Source organism: Palaemon carinicauda, chromosome 35 (genome assembly GCF_036898095.1).
Source record: "Palaemon carinicauda isolate YSFRI2023 chromosome 35, ASM3689809v2, whole genome shotgun sequence".
Taxonomy (NCBI): Eukaryota; Metazoa; Arthropoda; class Malacostraca; order Decapoda; family Palaemonidae; genus Palaemon; species Palaemon carinicauda.
In genome coordinates this window covers 49,957,548-49,978,012 of record NC_090759.1, presented here as the reverse complement: position 1 = coordinate 49,978,012, position 20,465 = coordinate 49,957,548, and the positions used below count along the sequence as shown (strand labels likewise).

Below are 20,465 nucleotides of genomic sequence, written 5' to 3'. Positions count from 1 at the left end.
GAGTCTTGAAGAGGAAACCACAACTATTGTTGTTCCAGCTCGTTCTGACTCTGCTGTTCAGCATACCTTACCTCCATTTTCAAACCATGGCAAAAATATGAATCATGAGTTATGAATGTAAGGTAAATATTATGTTGATTTTAAAACCCCATGCAAGCATGCATAAAGCACTCTAGCACTGGTCATGGAATTTCTGAGAAATGTTAAACGCCATGCTCACGCTCTGCTTTCCTTACAGCAGGCTCTGCTTACAGCAGGCTCTGCTTACTACATGCTCTGCATACAGCATGCTCTGCATACAGCATGCTCTGCATACAACATGCTCTGCATACAGCATGCTCTGCATACAACATGCTCTGCATACAGCATGCTCTGCATACAACATGCTCTACATACAGCATGCTCTGCATACAGCATTCTCTGCATACATCATGCTCTGCATACCTTACCGCATGCTTCTCAGTCACACATCTTGGGTTGTTGCCAACTCACTAGACTGTCAAGCAGTTTCATAACGTTGCCTTCTAGTCTGCTGCTTTTGCACCAGTGAACCCTCACTCAGAGAACTTAGCTTTTCTAGGATATGGTCCCTGTAGATGAGAAAGTTCTTTTCTCCCTCCTTCTGATATTCCCTTGAGGACTCTGTCATTTGGAGGGAGCCTTTAGCTGCATAACCTCTTATGGACTTTTATTTAAGCATAACATGCTTCCAGGGAAGGTAATGGTTCCACTTCAGTCGCTAATCCCGTCTGTTACCACACCTGCTCCCATAGACCTTGAGCTGTGTTGCATGACATGCAGTCCAAGCTTAGTCCTTGTTAGAGGATTTTTTGTTTACGGAGTCAATGTGTCACGGGGAAGACGTTCAACAACCAACAGAAGTGACTTGTTGTGACGCAGTGCGGCAACCTCAGCAACCCGTTAAGGAGTTGTCTGTACGACCCAGACAGTCTAGACAGATTCGGGTTGTCACTGTACTTCCTCGCTTGCCCATGATTGACAGTTCACAGACTGTGCAGCAGTATCATGATCTTGTGTCCGGCTCCGTCAGACGACTGGCTTTTAAGAGCTCCCACAAGTCGTCGCTGTCTGGAGATTTTCAAATGGACTATGGATCTGACCAAGGAACTGGGCCTCCTGGTCAATTTTGAGGAGTCTCAGCTCGTTCCATCCCAGACCATTGTCTCCTTGGGTATGGATCTTCAGAGTCGAGCTTTTCGGACTTTTCCGTCGGCCCCAAGGATCTTCCAAGCCCTAGAATGCATCCAGAGCATGCTGAGAAGGAACCGATGCTCAGTCAGGTAGTGGATGAGTCTAACAGGGACACTTTCATCGCTGGCCCTGTTCATCGTGTTAGGGAGACTCCTCCTCCCCCCCCTTCAGTATCATCTAGCTGCTCACTGGATAAAGGACATGACGCTAGAGACGGTCTCAGTTCCTGTTTCCGAAGAGAGGAGGTCTTCTCTCGCGTGGTGTAAGAACAGCTTTCTTCTCAAGGAAGGCTACCTTTGGCTGTTCAGAAACACGACCGCCGTCTCCTCTCGGACGCATCAGACACGGGCTGGGGTGCGACTTTGGACGGACAAGAATGCTCGGGAACATGGAATCAGGAGCTAAGGACACTTCACATCATTTGCAAGAAGTTGTTGGCGGTTATTCTGGCCTTGATAAACTTCAAGTCCCTCCAGCTTAACAAAGTGGTGGAGGTGGACTCTGACAACACCACAGCCCTGGCTTACATCTTCAAGCAGGGAGGGACTCTTTCGTGGAAGTTGTTCTAGATCGCAAGGGACCTACTCATCTGGTCTTTAGATCGAAAGCTAACTGGTAACGAGGTTCATTCAGGGCGGTATGAATGTCATGGCAGATCACCTCAGACGGAAGGGTCAGGTCATCCCCACAGAGTGGACCCTTCTCAAGAATGTTTGCAACAGACTTTGGGCCCTGTGGGGTCAGCCAACCATAGATCTGTTCACTACCTCGATAACCTAGAGACTCCTGTTGTATTGTTCTCCGATTCCAGACCCAGCAGCAGTTCACGTGGATGCTTTTCTGCTGGATTGGTTCCATCTCGAACTGTATGCATTCCCGCCGTTCAAGATTGTCAACAGAGTACTTCAGAAGTTCTCCTCTCACTAAGGGACACGGCTGACGTTGGTTGGCTCCGCTCTGGTCCGCGAGAGAATGGTTCTTGGAGGTACTGCAATGGCTGGTCGACATTCCCAGGACTCTTCCTCTAGGAGTGAACCTTCTAAGTCTACCTCACGTAAAGAAGGTACACCCAATCCTCCACGCTCTTCGTCTGACTGCCTTCAGACTTTCGAAAGACTCTCAAGAGCTAGGGGCTTTTCGAAGGAGGCAGCCAGAGCGATTGCCAAAGCAAGGAGAACATCCACTCTCAGAATCTATCAGTCTCAAGGGGAAGTCTTCCGTAGCTGGTACAAGACCAATGCAGTTTCCTCAACCAGTACCACTGTAACCCAGATTGCTGACTTCCTGTTATCTCTAAGGAAAGTAAGATCCCTTTCAGCTCCTACGATCAAGGGTTACAGAAGTATGTTGGCAGCGGTTTTCCGCCACAGAGGCTTGGATCTTTCCACCAACAAAGATCTACAGGACCTCCCTAGGTCTTTTGAGACCTCAAAGGAATGTCGGTTGTCCACTCCAGGCTGGAATCTAGACGTGGTCCTAAGGTTCCTTATGTCATCAAGATTTGAACCTCTCCAATCAGCCTCTTTTTAGGACCTCACATTAAAAACTCTTTTCCTCGTGTGCTTGACAACAGCTAAAAGGGTAAGTGAGATCCACGCCTTCAGCAGGATCATTGTTTTCACATCTGAAACGGCTACATGTTCCTTGCAGCTCGGTTTTTGCTAAACGAGCTTCCTTCACGTCCTTGGCCTAAGTCGTTCGAGATCCCAAGCCTGCCCAACTTGGTGGGGAATGATCTGAAGAGAGTACTTTGCCCAGTTAGAGCTCTTAGGTACTATCTAAAAAGGTCTTAACCTTTACAAGGACAATCAGAAGCCTTATAGTGTGCTATCAAGAAACCTTCTTTTCCAAGTTCTAAGAACTCAGTTTCTTACTATTCAGGCTTCTGATTAGAGAAACACATTCTCATCTGAAGGAAGAAGACGTTGCTTTGCTGAAGGTAAGGACACATGAAGTGGGAGCTGTGGCTACTTCAGTGGCCTTCAAACAGAACCATTCTCTGCAGAGTGTTATGGATGCAACCTATTGGAGAAGCAAGTCAGTGTTCGCATCATTCTATCTCAAAGATGTCCAGTCTCTTTACGAGTACTGCTACACCCTGGGACCATTCGTAGCAACGAATGCAGTAGTAGGCGAGGGCTCAGCCACTACATTCCCATAATCCCATAACCTTTTAACCTTTCTCTTGAATACTTTTTATGGGTTGTACGGTCGGCTAAGAAGCCTTCCACATCCTTGTTGATTTGGCGGGTGGTCAATTCTTTCTTGAGAAGCGCCGAGGTTAAAGGTTGTGATGAGGTCCTTTAGTATGGGTTGCAGCCCTGTATACTTTAGCACCTTTGAGTTGATTCAGCCTCCCAAGAGGAACGCTGCGCTCAGTAAGGAAGACGATCTTATTAAAGGCAGAGTAACGGTTCAAGTCGACTTCCTTACCAGGTACTTATTATTTCATTGTTATTGTGGATAACTGATTATATGAAATACGGGATATTTAGCTATCCTTTAGTCTTGTACACTGGTTTTTCACCCACCCCCCTGGGTGTGAATCAGCTACATGATTATCGGGTAAGTTTAATATTGAAAAATGTTATTTTTATTAGTAAAATAAATTTTTGAATATACTTACCCGATAATCATGATTTAATCGACCCTCCCTTCCTCCCCATAGAGAACCAGTGGACCGAGGAATAATTGAGGAGGTGTCAACAAGAAGTACTTGAGTACCTGGCCACAGGTGGCGCTGGTAAATACACCCCCTTCTAGTATTGTGATAGCTGGCGTATCCCTCCATAGAATTCTGTCGGGCAACGGAGTTGACAGCTACATGATTATCGGGTAAGTATATTCAAAAATTTATTTTACTAATAAAAATAACATGTTACTGATGTTAATATATTTTATATTAATTTTCCTTTTATTTTTCATTTATAGTTTATTCTTTACTTCTCTACTTCTTATTTGCATTGGGCTGCTTTCACTGTTGGAGCCCTTGGTATTGCAGCATTTTGCTTTTCCAATTAGGGCTGTAGCTTGACTAGTATTGATTATAATGATACAGGTATGTTGTATAATCTAACTCTGTGTTTAAGTTATCTGCAGTATATCTGGAAAAATGCTTTTTGAACATAGCTGAGAACATAATTCTGTAATAGTCAGGATGTTTCCCATTCCAACCTGTGATTTCCATAGGGCTTTTCTGTAGTGTAGCAAGGCTTGATTTCATATTCCATTCAGTGTTTAGATTCTGTGTTGATCATACAGTAGTTTCAAGGAGGAGCATGTAGGTGATATGCTTTTACAATTTTGTAGGAAGCATGTTAATGGATTTAATGAAGTTTCTTATTTTGAAAGTACTGTACTGTACATGTATTGTCATTGTAGTTTCCCCCTATTTGTAGATACCAGCTGTACTAATTTCCATTTCCAGTATCGGCCGTGCTCTGGGAAGAAAATATTTTTTTATTTGATATAATTTCCACTTAAGTACCGAGTGCATGTAATTCTCGTCATGTCTTATATTTTGCGTATGCATCATAGTATTGTACCCTACTTCCTTTATGCAATGTACTATTTAAAAATTCTGTTATGAATTATGTTAGTGCCCAAACATCCTTCATATTATGGATTATTTTGTCAAGACTGAATCACTTCAGTGCTCAATTGATGTTTTTTCTATTAGAAATGCCAAAATTTATTTTTAATTTACTCAGAATTGGTTTAATAAGATGCCATACATGCAGGACTTTGAAAATTGGATGAATATGAATGTTTGAGGCATTAATAAAAGACTGAGAAGTTCAGACATGTCACGTTGGGGTAAAAAGAAAAGTTATGACAACATCCATAATTATGTTGAACGAGTAGAGGATGTTTTGTTGAGTGAAAGTTCATGGTCAACCACAGACTCAGAATGTTCAGGATGCCTTCATTTGAGCAGAAGGGGCAGTCTGCAAGGTGAAGGTTCTTGTGAAGCAGGACTTGAACTGGCCACATTTTCTCCTACTCTAACACTGTAAGTGAACAATCGCTGATAAGAGGAAAATTTTGTTCATTTCTTTATGCACTATATCTTATAAGTCCTCCTTTTTTACATACAATCTAACCTTACCTTTGTTATCAGTTGCTAATTGTCACTAGTTGCACTTTCAGCATGCTCTGCATAAAACAACTGCTTTTTAAATAATGCTTGCATTCTTATTGTTTGGCATGGGAGAATTTTATTGTAAGTGCTTCTATCTCAAGAGTGAGCTTAATAGAATCTGAAAATAATATGGAGCTCTTTTGTAAGGTATTAATTAGGCTTTTCTTGCTTAGGCATTATTGCTTTTGAAATACTACTTTTGATATACTCTATTTACTAATAGGCCTGTCAGTTGCAACCCTCGAGTACATATGTGAGAATGGAGGTGTAAGTACTCTTATCTTAAAAATATTTTGGCATAAAAGTTGTTCTAATTACATTTTTATTCTGATACAAATGCAAACTCCTTTGCTCTTTGGATATATTGTTCTGGCATGCTGGAAAACAAGCCATACACTTTTTATGTGAGGTGAACAACCCTCTGCTCGTTAGTGGGGATAACGGCAATTGATAGACACTAGGCATGTCCTTAAAGTAATGTGGTCGATGAATTCTCAGATTGCTGGTCCAAAGAATTCTCTTCATTTGAATTGCTCAAGAAAGATCCTGCCTCTAGTTGTCCCTTGGCAGCTCAGTTTTACATGCCAGAGGAAGTAGATCCATTGCCTCTGGACTGATCCAGCAGTAGCAGCACTGACAAATGGTACCATAGGAGAGAAACTCGAGTATGAGGGCACCTCTTTCTCTGCCTCTGAGTCTGCTGCCATGGAAGTGTATTTTGCTGTGTCTCAGGATTTGTGTAATCCGAAGACAAAGAAGAAAGACACTCAACTTCATCCCAACAGTTACAAAGGCAGTGACCTGCTTTGTGCATCATTTGGTAAATCAGTGGGCAAATTGGGTACTCGAGAGTAAGGATGCAGTGTCTTCTGACTTCACCAACCAGGTAGGACAGGAAATGGCAATCGCTCTTAGGAATGCACCGATACTGGAACCTACAACACTTTTCCTAGAAAGAGGCAGAGAAAGGAGAGTCATGACTCCATATCCACTGAGCAGTCACTTTTTAGTCAATTGCTCTGAGGGCTATTGCACAACTCATCAAGTAAGTGCTGAAGAAGCCAATGGTGATTCCCAGATTACAATTGCCGCTCTTGCTCCTTCCATATTGAAGAAAGGAGGGACAATGTCCCTCCTTCCACCCCATCCCAGTCAGGCCAGGAATGGTGGTAGAGACAAAAAGTGGGGAAGAGGACATTAAGGATGTTAATACCCTCCTATAGCTGCCACAACCTGGGAGATCTCTTTTTAGCCATACAATCAGTAACTGTTTGATTGGGAACCACACGATTAGACCTTACACTTGTTCTTCTTGTGATCATTACTTTTGAGTCGCCAGGAAACTGGTACACCTGTCACTTGTTACTTGTTCCTTCCCAGCACCACCAGACCAGAAATCTTTCAATGAGATCTTCTGACTGGTCAAAATTGCTCCATGACGTAGGTCTTCCTATACTCAGAAACTGCACCAATATTCATATCATATTGTGTAGTACATCATTGACCTCCATTTTACTTTACTTTTACTTTTTCTTATTGCAAAAAAAAGACACTTTCAAGTTGTGTGTGAGTAGCATGAAACATTGAATGCCCCAAAGAGCTTTTAAGTCATTACTTGGTCCTAAGCTAGGTCTACAGGCATTCATAATGTGTCTTTTGTTTACCCTGCTACTGTTTAGGTACAGTAAATATATATATACTGTAATATATTTTATTATTTTAATAGATATAATGTTATTCTAGCTTCTTTTCTTCTGTCCTTCACATTTTCCTGTTTCCTTCTCTGTGATGTATGCATACTAAATATCCAAGTACAGTTTGGTGTAAATATACATTTTTACATTATCTTTATTCTTAACTATATGTACTCTGGTTTGTGACTGGCAAATACTAATTAGATTAATATACTGCACAACTATACTGTATTATCAATATGCCTCTGGCTCATGTTTTAGATTATTGTATATCTGGAGTGTTTTCTTTGTTAATTTTCAGGGACAACAGCTATGCATGGAATGAATATGCCAATGCCAACTACATTCAGAGTGCCAGCAGCCACTGTGTGCTAGCTAGGGTAAGGGCATGTGCTGCCGAACGTGCTAGGCATGTCTCCTCTCGTCATCACAAGGACTCTAATGTTAAAAGCCATGAAAATCCTTTAACTGAGTAAGTATCTGAACTTTTGTTATTTATTCTTTAGATTTATTATGCTGTACACTGTATTGAATCTGTGATTGTGCGTGTGAAATTTAAATTTAAATTCTGTGCACTGAGATGGATGTTTATATGTAAATTCAAATGATAGTTTTACATGTGATTAGTTTTCTGCCCTGTATTTTTCTTGATGAATTTCAAAAATAAGTTTGAAGTTTGATTGTGACTTCTTCCTATACTTACAAACCTTCTATTATTTATTTGGATTATCTTTCAGCGGAGCTGGAAGGTACCTATTAGACTTAAAGTACGAGTTGGCAACCCTGCCAAATCATTTGAGCGGGTTGGCTGGGGGGGGGGGTTTACCCCGCTGCTTCTATATATACTCTCACAGCAGTAAGGTATGTCACTTTTTCTTTTGGCTCGGGAGAGATAGGATGTGTCCCCTCTCTCCCTAGACTGTCATTGGACTTTTTGATCTTTTTCTTTCCAGGTGTGAGTGTTTTCTCTACAATCGCCTTCATGCGAACCTGTCCTGGGCGCGAAGGTACCACGTGTGGTACCTTCATGTCATTGTTGGTGACCGACCCACACTCTTTGTGTCCTTGAAAAGGGCATCAATGTGAGCAGGGTTCGCCCTGGGAGAAATTTAGACGGCGCAGGAAGAAGAAGGCTAAGCGCGATCTTGCTCCCTCAGGGGGCGAGGAAAGCACGTTCTTCTTTGTCTCACTCCCCAAAATCTCTTTCAAAAGCTCCTTCTCGCTCGCGCTCTTCCGAGGGACGATCGAGTAGGAGCGCATACTGACTAACTCCTTGGCAACCCCATGGTACTGGGTGGTTTGTTGCTTCCCTTAGAGGAGTAACTTCACCTCCAGCTGCTGGAGAGCCATTTTCCCTTTCAGATCTTTTGCAGGTGTGGCCGACCTTAGGGATTTCGTGACCCCCTTCGAAGGAGGAGCTGCTGCGTCTCCTTCAGCGCGGTGCTAGGACGGATCCTTCTCCAGAGCCTTCAACAACTCACGCTCTGTAACTGTGCTAATTCCATCTTTCGACCCCTCAATGGTCTCCTGCTGACGACGAACCCTCTTGCCCTCCTGGGACCTCGTCCTCCTGTAACCTTCAACTATTTGTTTCTTCCCACAGGAACTCGCAGGTTGCAGGTGTTGATCTTCCTTGGACCAGCACTTCTACCACCACCACCACCTCGCCCTTCTGGACACTCTTCCCCTAATCGCCGTTCGCAGCGATCGGAAGATCTGACGGGTCATAGGTCATCACGATCCGAACGCTCTTCTTTTAGAAGGTGTTCGCTCTCTAGAGGTTTGCGCTTACGAGATCCCCGGTCTCAACGCTCTCCTCGGAGGCGTTCCTCATCAAGAGGAGAAGTCTCGCGATTGCGTTCAGCACGATCACGAGTACAGTCTAGACCCAGGTCCAGATGCTCGCGTTCTAGGTCTCTACGACCTAGATCACAAGAACGGCGCTCACGCTCACGAGGACAACGCTCCCGTTCATAAGGGCGGCGTTCACGCTCGCAAGGATATCATTAATGAGAACGACATTCATGTTCGCGAGGCCGACGCTCACATTTGCGAGCTAGGCATATGCGACGTTCACAAACAGTTCGTTCACGATCACGACCCCCACGTTCGCGATCAAGATCTTGACGTTCCTCGTCTAGAGGTAGAGTTATGCGCTTGCGCAGTCCATCAGCACGTAGCCCCTCAACCCTACCTTCTCGCAAACGACCTCGGACCAAACTGATCACGAGAATGACCACTCCTTAGACAGGTGTCTAGCTAAATCCACATTGCCTTTCACCGCCTGGGGAGTACAGTCATACCTCTATTCACGAAAGACTCTGCTTACGAAATTTTCAAGCTACGAAACGAGATGCAAATATTTTTGACTCACTTTACCAAAAATGTTTCTCTTTAAGAAAAGAGATTTGCCAGCCAGGCCTAAAATAAAATAGTCACTCATCACAGAATTGAAGAAAGTGGGTTCAGACAGAAAATGTAGTTGTAGTCTATAATAGGGGTAACTATATTAGTACAATATTGTACTGTTTGTATTATATTATTTTCCATTTATTATTACATTGTGTTGTAATAACTACTAAATTTACAGGTATTAACATTTAGTTTAGGTATATTGAATGGTTCAAATGTATTTGGCTGTACTGTAGCCCCAGGTACAGTCGTGGGTAGTAAGACCAAGAGACACAGGTTCGTTTCCCTTGTTCTTCCTTCCCCCTCTTTCCCTCGGAGATAGACTCAGGTAGAGCCTGCCCAAGACCTCAAGTCACAACATCATCAAAGGACACGTCTCCGAGGAATTCTTGCACAGGTGAGTTACTTAGACACTAACTTGAGCTCTTTGTGTAGTTTTCTCCTACGTTTCGTTTTCTGACCGCCTCTGAACCTAGCCCCCTATCTAGGTTCCATTTCATCCTGCTTAGCTAGGTGTAGGGGTCAAGAAGGACACTCCCACCTCCTAAAGTGTAAGTCTCCCAAGAAAGTAGTTCGAGGTAAGTTTCCGTGTTGGAACAAATCACAAATTTTAAGTAATTTGTATTTTTCCTAACATACTTACCTCGAACTACTTTCGGGTAATGGCCCGCCCTTCCGTCCCCGAGTGTCTTACTGACCCTGTAAGTAACTAAACAACCAAGAACTTACTGAGGGTCGAGACCCAAGCTTGCACGCTCCCTGACCCGGGCCTAGCCGCAGGGCACGTATCCTTCCACCTGAGGTTAGCCCTCACAGAAAACGGAAGTAGGGTAAACTACACAAAACTCTGGTCGGATGAGAGGAGATTCCAGGTACTCCTAAGAAAGTAGTTCGAGGTAAGTATGTTAGGAAAAATACAAATTACTTAAAATTTGTGATTTTGTGGGGTGATGTTTTAGCAAACATCAGGGGCAATATTATATCATCAATTGTGGAAAAGAGAATGTTGGACTCCTTAATACAGGAGAACCTACACACTTCCGTGTTCAGACGGGTGCCTTGTCATGCATTGACCTTTCAATTGCAAGCTCTAACTGCCTTCTTGATTTGATTGGAGGACATTAGATGATTGGTATACTAGTGATCATGCACCTATCATTATAAGCACTAACAATGGTCCACTTTTACAAAGATCGCCACGTTGGAATCTTGACAAGGCAGACTGGGTTAAATTTCGTGAGCTAAGTGAAATCGAGGAGAGTGCAGAACAGTTTGAAAGTATTGATAATACCATAGACCTACTGAATGAAACTCTCCATACAACAGGAGTCAATTCGATTCCCAAAACCAGAAGATTATTCAAACAACAACCAGTGCCGTGGTGGTCTTCAGAATTAACTGTTTTGCACAGAGCCACCAGAAAATTTCATGACTAGATTGCGTAGACGCCGTACTGAGGAAAATTTGATAACATATAAAAAGTGTAGAGCATAGTTCCGTCGTTCCATGAAAGAAGCTAGGTGCCAATCTTGGGTATCTTTTGTTTCCTCTGTCAACAGTAGAACACTACCATCTTCTGTATGAAGGAAAATAAAAAAGGTTGCCGGCAAATTTACCCCAAACTCACCGCCAGTGTTGAAGGTGAACAGTCAGTATGTGACTGAAGCAAATGATGTTAGCAATGCCCTGGCTGATCATTTTTCAAATGTATCATGCAAGTGTGAAGGAGCTCCTGGTCACCAGTATAGGAGCATTGAAGAAAAGAAAATTTTAAATTTTGCAACAGGAAGGGAAGAGTCGTATAATTCTCCTTTTACTGAAAGAGAATTTGATTCTGCACTTGCTAATTGTAATGATACAGCCCCTGGACCCAATGGAATTCCATATGCAATGATTAAACATGTACCTTTTAATACAAAGTTATTTATTTTAAGAATTATTAATAGAATATGGCATGATCATAGTTATCCAAGTGTTTGGGAACTAGCCATTATTTTAGCCTTTTTAAAACCCGGTAAGGACAAGTTTTTAGCAGCAAACTTTTGACCAATTTCATTGACATCTTGTTTATGTAAAATCATGGAGAAGATGGTCAATGCAAGACTGATATGGTACCTTAAAAAGGTTATTTTATCACCTATTCAGTGTGGACTCAGAAAAAGGCACTCAACGACTGATGTGTGGATACGACTTGAGTCCTCTATTTGTGAAGCCTTAGCTTCCAAACAGCACCCTGTGACAGTCTTTTGACCTTGAAAAGGCATGTGATATTACATGGAGATATGGTATACTTAAAACCATTCATGAATTGGGATTAACCCTTTTACCCCCAGACTATTTGGAACTTTCCAACCCTTAACCCCCAGGGGTTATTTTTTTTTTTAGCACATTTTGCAGTATACTTTTTTTAAATTGCTCTAACAGCCTTAATTTTCATCATAGAGAGGTCACGTTGGTCTCATTCTCTTGGAAAATGCCTGAAGTTTCCTAAGAAATTATCAAAAATATGCAAAAAAAAATGTAAATAGCAGCTTTTTTTGCAAGGACGTACCGGTACGTCCAGGGGGGTAAAGGGATGAGTTTTATGAAACGTACTAGTACGTCCTTTGGGGGTAAAAGGGTTAAGAGGTGAGGTACCGCTGTTTATTCAATCATTTTTTTCTCAGAGTTTTTCAAGTGAGAGAGGGGGAAACCATCAGAGAGTAAATGTCAGGAAGAGGGAGTTCCTGAGGATAGTGTGCTGAGTGTAACCCTGTTTGCACTAGCAATTAATGGTATATCCTCAGTCATTCCCAGGGATGTTCTCTCAATATTTATTTGTGGATGATCTCTCCATATCATTTGCTGGAGTTAGATTGGCAATTGTTGAGAGAAAACTGCAACTCTCAATTGACAAAATTATTCAGTGGGCCAATATGAATGGATTTAAGTTCTCGACAAGTAAAACTGTTGTTGTCCATTTCTGTCGAATTCAGGGAGTACATCCAGACCCGGATATATACATCAAAGATCAACGGATCCCATGTGTAAACGAAGCTGTTTTTAGGCTTGATACTTGATTGTAAGCTTACAAGGGTTTCTCACTTAAAAGCTTTAAAAGCTAAATATCTTGAGACTCTGAATCTTTTAAAAGTATTGTCCCATACATCCAGGGGGGCAGACCGCAATACTATTTTAAAATTATACAAGGCCTTGATTTTTTCAAAAGTTAGGCATGGATGTGAAATATATTTCTCAGCCACCCCAAGCTGATTAAAATATTAAATTCAATACATCATGCTGGTATTAGATTTTCCACAGGAGCATTTAGAACTTCGCCTATCACAAGTCTCCTTGTTGATGCTGAGAATTACCTTTAGACCTTTACTGAAAGTCTTCTATTGTTTGGTATTGGTTGAGGTTGCAAAGACTTCCTAATTCTTTAGCCTATCAGACTGCAAGCCTTGTATAGTACACATCATACTTTGAGTTGAACCCAAAATCTCCTCAACCTTATGGTTTTTGGGTTAAACAATTAATTACAGTCTTGATATAATGACTGTAGAAGTAAGGTGCTTCCATTTAAGGTATCATCAATGCCTCCATGGAAATTACCAGAGGTATCTTTTTGTAAATACTTTATTGGAGTTAAAAAGAATAAAGAATATGACTGACTTAGAATCCTTTTATGGAACATGTTGCAGGACATAGGGGATCGACTTTTATATATACTGATGGCTCCAAATCTGATGCTGTCATTGGATTTGGAGTACATAGTAATGGTTTCCATTGTAGAGGTGTACTTCCTCTAACAGCTACCATATTTATTGCCGAACTGTATGGCATACTAACCGCCATTGAGAAAATGGCATTTAAGAAGGGTAATTTTACCATTTTTAGTGATGCAAGGTGTGTCCTTCAAACTTCAGAACTTTTTAATTCTAGTAACCCTGTAGTTTTAAATATTTTGGAATGGCTTTTTATTATTGGACTGAGAGGTATAATGGCTTGATTTTGTTGGGTTCCAGCACATGTAGGTGTGTCTGGGAATGAGAAGGCAGATTTACTGGCGAAGAATGCTGCATCCAAGTTGCTACCAAAAAGGTATCCAATTCCCTGTAATGATTTCCTACCTAATGCAAGAAATTGTTTTGTAATAATTAGCAACAACACTGGGATAATCTAAATGGCAATAAAATGAGAGAAGTAACAAATGTCATATCTCCTTGGGAGGTATAACATGATGCCCCGAAAGTGGGAGACGTCTCTATGTTGTCTACGCTTTGGTCACACTCGGTTGACTCACAAGTTTCTGCTGAAAGGCCAACAACAACCGTATTGTGACGACTGTTTGGTACCTTTAACAGTGAGGCATATGTTGACTGAATGCCCCAATTATAATAACTTATGAAATAGATATCTGTTTGAGGCTCGAGATGAGGATGGCAGGTTCATCCTTACCAAGATTCTTGGACATGATGTGCCCTACTCTGCGAGCGGCATTTTTAGATTTACTTTAGAAGCAGGTCTTCTGAAAACTATTTAAATTTTATAATGACATCTTAACTATAATGGTTTTAATTGAATATTCTTTTATTTTTTATATATAATAAATGATATCGGCGTCAATAACCTTAGGTGTCGGGATGCCAGAAAACTTTAAATCAATCAATCAGTCGGGATCCAGTGGATCTAAGCTTCTATGCAAAGGGATCTGCAAAGGAGCTAGCCTTCAGGGCTTGAATCCAGACCATGCTGCAGAATGGTGCTCTCCAAGAGGTTGCGGACAGGTCCCCAGGCTTCTGCAGTTAAATTTTTCTGGTGATAAAGGTGACTGGAGGCTGGAGACCAGTCATCGATCTCTCTCCTCTGAACAAGTTTGTGCAAGAGGATCTGTTCAGATTGAAGACGGCAGACACGGTCATTCAAGCTGTTCGTCCAAGGTACTGCATGTGCACACTGGATCTGAAGGACACATACTTCCACATCCCAATCCATCCGTCTTCAAGGAAGTATCTAAGATTCATACATGAGGAAAAGACATACCAGTTTAAGGTTCTGTGCTTAGGTCTCGCGACAGCTCCTCAGGTATTCACCAGAGTGTGCGCCCTAGTGTCATCTTTGGCTCACAGGAATGGCATCCGTCTTCTCAGATATTGGGACAACTGTCTCATCCTGGCAGACTTGGAGACAACCCTTCTTCATCACCGAGACGTGTTTCTCGAGTTTTTTTTAGGATCTGGGGATCCTGATATATCACGAGAAGTCATTACTGCAACTTTCACAAAGGCTGGTATACCTTGGTATGATAATAGACATCGTCCAAGAGAAAGTCTTCCTATCAGACGAAAGAGTACACAGACTGAGGGAAGTGGCCGTGCCCTTCCTCAGAAAAGAAGTCCTTCTGGCGTCTCGTTGGTTGAGTCTGTTAGGCCATCTAACCTCTCTTTTCCGTCTAGTTCCAAACGGCCGCCTCAGGATAAGATCCCTGCAATGGCAGCTGAAGTCAGGGTGGAACCAAGACTCCGATCCGCAGGACACTCAAGTTCCTATAACTCAGGATCAGGTGACGGATTTAAATTGGTGGATGGCAGATGAAAACCTTTGACAGGGTCAGAATCTTCTTGTTCCTCCTGCAGATTTGATGCTCTTCATAGATGCATCAAAAGAAGAGTAGGGGCCTCACCTTCTGCACCATACAATGTCCAGCCTTTGGTCAGAGTCAGAAAGGTACCAGCATGTGAATCTTCTAGAGGTGAGAGCAGCTTATCTAGCTCTTCATCAGTTCCAACAGTTGCTGGCAGGTCACCCTGTGGTGTTGAGGAGCGACAACACCACAGTAGTGGCTTACATAGACGAATAAGGAGGTAACTTTTTGCAGCCTCTATGTCATCTTGCAGTAAAGATCCTCAGATGGTCAGAAGATCATTCGATGTCCCTATCAGCTCATTTCATTCCTAGCAAGAGGAATGTGCTCGCAGACAATCTGAGCAGAGTGACTCAGATAGTAGGGTCCGAATGGTTTTTGAATTGTCAGGTAGCCAACAAAGTCCTGACTTTTTGGGGTTCCCTGACTGTAGATCTGTTCGCCGCATCTCTGAACAGCAAGCATCCGTTGTACTGTTCTCCAGTCTCGGACCCTCGGGCTCTATGGCAAGATGCATTTTAACAATGGTGGGACAACATCGACGTGTACGCTTTTCACCCGTTTTGTCTGATGAGAAGATTTACAGCGAGAGCTTCCTCCACGACCAGATCCACTCAAACCACCACGCATGAACATCTTTCACAGGAGTGTGCAGTCACTTCGACTTCACGCCTGGAGACTATCCAGCGTCTCCTCTCTCAGAAAGGGTTTTCACGACAAGTTGCGGTGAGAATGTCCGGTTACCTGCGTAAGTCCTCATCCTCAGTCTACCAGGCAAAATGGAGAGTATTCTGTGGTTGGTGTCGTGGAAGGAATATCTTTCCCCTCAATGCCCCTATTCCAGTAATATGGGAGTTCCCTGTATACCTTCGGGAGGAAAAGCTCCTTTCGGTCTCAGCGGTGAAAGGATATTGCTCAGCCTTAAGCCTCGTCTGTAGGCTGAAAGGAGTTGACATTTTCTCTTCGTTGGAGCTTTCTTTACCCATATGGAGTTATGAGATCACCTGCCCTGAGTCAGAGATTAGGCCTCCTCCTTGGAACGTGGTTTGCATCTTGAGATCCTTAAAAGGACCTCCCTACGAACCCTTACACCATACAACTGACTGAAACCTCACTTTTAAGACGACATTCCTGCTCTCTTTAACCTTGGCAAAGAGAGTCGGTGAACTTCTTGGCCTCTCGTATGACATCGCCCATTCAAGGGGATGTGGGGAGAAGTGACACTCACCTTTGTCCATGAGTTCATTGCTAAGACTAAAAATCCGGGGGTACTGGACCCTAGATTTGGGCTTTTTCAGATTGCGAGACTTTGTTCTGTAACTAATGACCCAGATCAGATGTTACTATGCCCAGTGAGGAGTTTGAGATAATATCTTGAACGCGCTGCAGCAACGCGGCCCCGACTAACACCTCTGTTTGTTAGCTCAAGGAGAGGGAAGAGGAGGATCCCTAAGAACACGGTTTCCTCCTGGATCCACCAAGTGATCGAAAGAGCCTTGGCTCCCAATTCTCCTCTGGTTCACCGACCTAGAGCCCATGATGTCATGTGAATCAGCACTACCATGGCATTCAAACGCAACTTCTCCATGTTGCAAGTACTTCAAGTGGGCGTGTTGAAGAGACAGACCACCTTCACAGTCCATTAATTAAAAGAGAGACTCGATACATTCACTATCAGTCCTGTGGTGGCTGCTTAACAAGTGGTTTCAGAATACCTCAGGCTCCTTGATGGACAAGTAGCAGTTGGTTGAGAGCATTGGTTACTCGGGTTGAGACTAGAATGAATGAGAGAATGTCTGACTTTCCTTTCTACATCATCCCCTCCCTTTGGGGTAGAGCACCATGGGTCCCTCTGCAGGTAATTATCACTTCCCTTTTGAAGCCTAGCATAGGTCACAATTTATATACTGTCCACGTCCCCATTGCTTTCTGCGAGGTAAACAGTAGGATATGTCTTGTTTTTCCTAAATAAACTCAGAAGGTGTTCATACAAGACAACAAACTCTATTACACTGTATTGCAAAGGTTGCTATTATACTCACTTTGTGTATTTTAGTGAGGTGTCAAAGTTTTCCCTAAATCGCAGTCATATACTATACTAGGTAAAATGGGGTCAATGTCCATGCCAGACTTAGGACTTCCACCCACCTAAGAGTGAGTCATCCAAATAAATAACAGAAGGTTTGTTAGTATGGGAACAATTGACAAATTTAGAGATAATTTGTATTTTTCTCTAACTAATACAAACCTGTATTTATTTATCGGCCCACCATCACCTGTCCTAAAGAAGTCCTACCTGCAATCAAAAGTGACGTACCTCATTGCAGTGAGAGTATATATAATGACGGCTGGGTACCCCCAGCCACCCCAGCCTACCTGCTCAAGCGGTTAGGCAGGGTTGCTACCTCGCACTTTAAGTCTATTGGTTACCTTCCAGCTTTGCCGAAAGATAATCCAAATAAATAACTCCAGGTTTGTATTAGTTAGAAAAAAATACAAATTACAGTATCTCCAAATTTTTCATAATTAATATTTTCATTTCCTTTTAGGGACGGAATGTTGCAGCAACTAGCATTACTGGCTGCTGGTGCACAGCCATGGAACCATAAGATATGCACAGCACATTCTCGACGTTTTGCATATGCAGCCACCCTTGCTATATATGTTTATGTGGTGAGTTATGGTAGTCTTAAAGACACCCTTACAGTTCAGTAGCTGTTTACATATGGTTTTATTTCTTATTTTCTATTAGATGCCAACTGTTCACTATCCAACTCCCAGAAGGACCTTCAGGACCGCAGCTCCCCTCAGTGATGAATCAACAGCATGGGAGGATGGGCAGTCTCACGAAACCAGTAAGGTTAGGTGAAAGAAGGGGATGGTGCTCAAGTGAAAATTCACCAGTCATGGCTGCTGGCCAGGGTAGAGCTAGCTTAAGTTAAGACTGATAAAAACACACATAAAACACCAGTAAGAAAGAGGAAATACCCCATAATCATACCACACTTGTAAAAGAATATTATAAAACATTCCTACAATAATATGACTAAATAACTAAGCATTTTTGAGCGATTTGGATACATGATGTGATGGCGCCGACCCCATGCTGGCCACAGGCAATAAAAACCATGCACATCGAGTGAAAAACGGGGTGGAAACGCGAAATTCTCCAACACATAAGAAAAGGATACTTAACTTAGTTGATGAGGAAGAAGCTGAAGCATCCATGATGGCTAAATCACTCAAAAAGCTACGAAAACAAGCAGAAAAAACTCTAAGCAACCGTCAAGGTGACCTCTGCAAAAAGGAATTGTTCTACAGGAAACGTGTTAGTTGTAGCACACTGGGATCGGGAGTTGTAACGGCTCTCTCGCCCACATATCACACCCTATCCCATATCCTTCGAGACAAGGTTAACGTTATTCAGGGAAGGATAGCTGTGGCTTGTTTTAAACACGTCCCTGGTGTATACACAATATCTTCCGGGATATTCGCTCTGGAGGTTAGAACTCCGTTATACCTCTACAGGTAAAATTTTCTGGTATATCATTCGCAGAAATATCGCAAGTAGAAAGCTGCTATTGAGGAACTTCCATCAGGACGACATGGCTCGAGCCCAAAAATATATATTCATACCTATATCTATCTATCTATCTATATATCTATCTATGTATATAAACAAACAAACACACACAGTACATTAATACCCGTTTTTACATCAGTTCGACATACAGTACATCAGTTCCGGGATGACTTTATATTGCTCTTCCATAAATATCAAATACAATTCAAGTTACATCATTTTATATAACCTTATGTTGGTTTTTAAGCCATACAGTAACAATGTATGGATATTAAAATACATGTACAGCCAAGCTTTGCTAAGTGTAGTGAGTACATGTGTATTGCTATGTAACTGAAATCAAAGTAGCCAACAGTGAATTTATGAATTTTAACAGTCAAGTTTCAGTTTCGCTGAAATTATACTTATATTAACCTGTTAAGTATCCTACTGCCCTGGGTGACCCTGCTGCTTTCGTACTGTCACAATATTCACCAACAATGAGTTTTCCTTATCTTGAACCATAAATTTCCCACCATATCAGCAATTTCTCTCTCTCTCTCTCTCTCTCTCTCTCTCTCTCTCTCTCTCTCTCTCTCTCTCTCTCTCTCTCTGTCACTGTACAGTAATGAAAAGTTAGCATCACTTAGTATCAGAAAATAAATCGGCTCCTTTAATATCTTTATCACCAGAGAATTCAGAATGAATTAGATCCCTCCTCATGAATGTGTTATCAATATCCAAATCTTCTTCTTAGAGTAGTTATTCAATTCTTCCCGAATAAATATACCTCCTCTTTAACGAGGTCATAGTAAAACAAGCAAAAGGTTGAATTATTAAGAAAAATACTTGAAGTGCACTGAAAAAAATTTGACCCTTTTATTGTCAAGTGGCTGACTAGGAAATGTTGCCAGGTAGCATATTACTTTCTATTTACAACTTATGTCTGTGAGAGTATTGCCAAATGAAGTTCCTACACATTTTATTTGAGTAAAAATATCATTACATGGATGATAACTTGAAATGTTATTTAAAGTCATGAACATAATATCACGTCAAAGATGGTACTGAATAAATTGCAGTGAATCTAATAATATGTAGAATACACAATGATAGTCATTAGTAAATTTAGACATGTTTATACAATCTTAACACATTGTGGCCTTTATTTCAATTTCAATCCATAACTCTGCCTTTTTGTATATAACAAATGTTGTTGTTTAACAGGTTGAAGAGGGTAGCAGTGAGTATCAGCTTTTCAGTATATTGGCTGATCATCGAAAGACTATAACATGCTTGGACTGGCACCCAACTAGTGATGATCTCCTAGCCAGGTTTGTTTAAAGATTCAAGTTACATTTGCAGATTTTTTTTATTTTTCGTACATTTAAGAAACAAATGTATATTTAGAACATCAACCAGATTGGAATTTTTGAGTGTACATATGATTTGTAAATCTCAACATCTGGTAACAAAGATAACCCAAGTGATGAGGAGTTTATATAAAATAGAGAAATATTCACGTTTTTTGCGTGCCGAATTTTGTTCTGATTATATTTGCTATAATTGATTTGTTCCGTAACTGAAATACAAACCACGCTATTTACATGGGGTAATTACTTCGGCGTAGCTGAACGACAAGCCATAAAAGTTTTAACGAGGGTTTCCTACCCCACCGCTAGTTAGCGGGGGGTAGGGAGGGGTAGCTTGCTACCCCTCCCACCTTACACACACCGGTGAATACTTCACTTTACTTTTGGCTCGGAGAAACGACAGACCTGTCTGCGCTCTCCTCGTTTTTGACTACCATAATTTTGT

General features: G+C 41.9%; 1 protein-coding gene across 2 annotated transcripts in view; it reads left to right on the top strand.

Moving 5' to 3' along the window:
- LOC137627724 (WD repeat-containing protein 17-like) overlaps nucleotides 1–20,465 on the top strand; it is a 183,378-nt gene that overhangs the window by 13,698 nt on the left and 149,215 nt on the right. Inside the window, exons 2-5 of one of the 2 annotated variants that reach the window (XM_068358989.1) lie at nucleotides 4,923–5,224; nucleotides 7,349–7,519; nucleotides 17,635–17,758; nucleotides 19,875–19,981. In XM_068358989.1, coding sequence (XP_068215090.1) covers nucleotides 5,016–5,224; nucleotides 7,349–7,519; nucleotides 17,635–17,758; nucleotides 19,875–19,981 — 611 coding nt within the window. In that variant the 5' untranslated portion in view covers nucleotides 4,923–5,015. The remainder of the gene's footprint in view (nucleotides 1–4,922; nucleotides 5,225–7,348; nucleotides 7,520–17,634; nucleotides 17,759–19,874; nucleotides 19,982–20,465) is intronic. The other variant, XM_068358990.1, reaches the window with a different exon arrangement.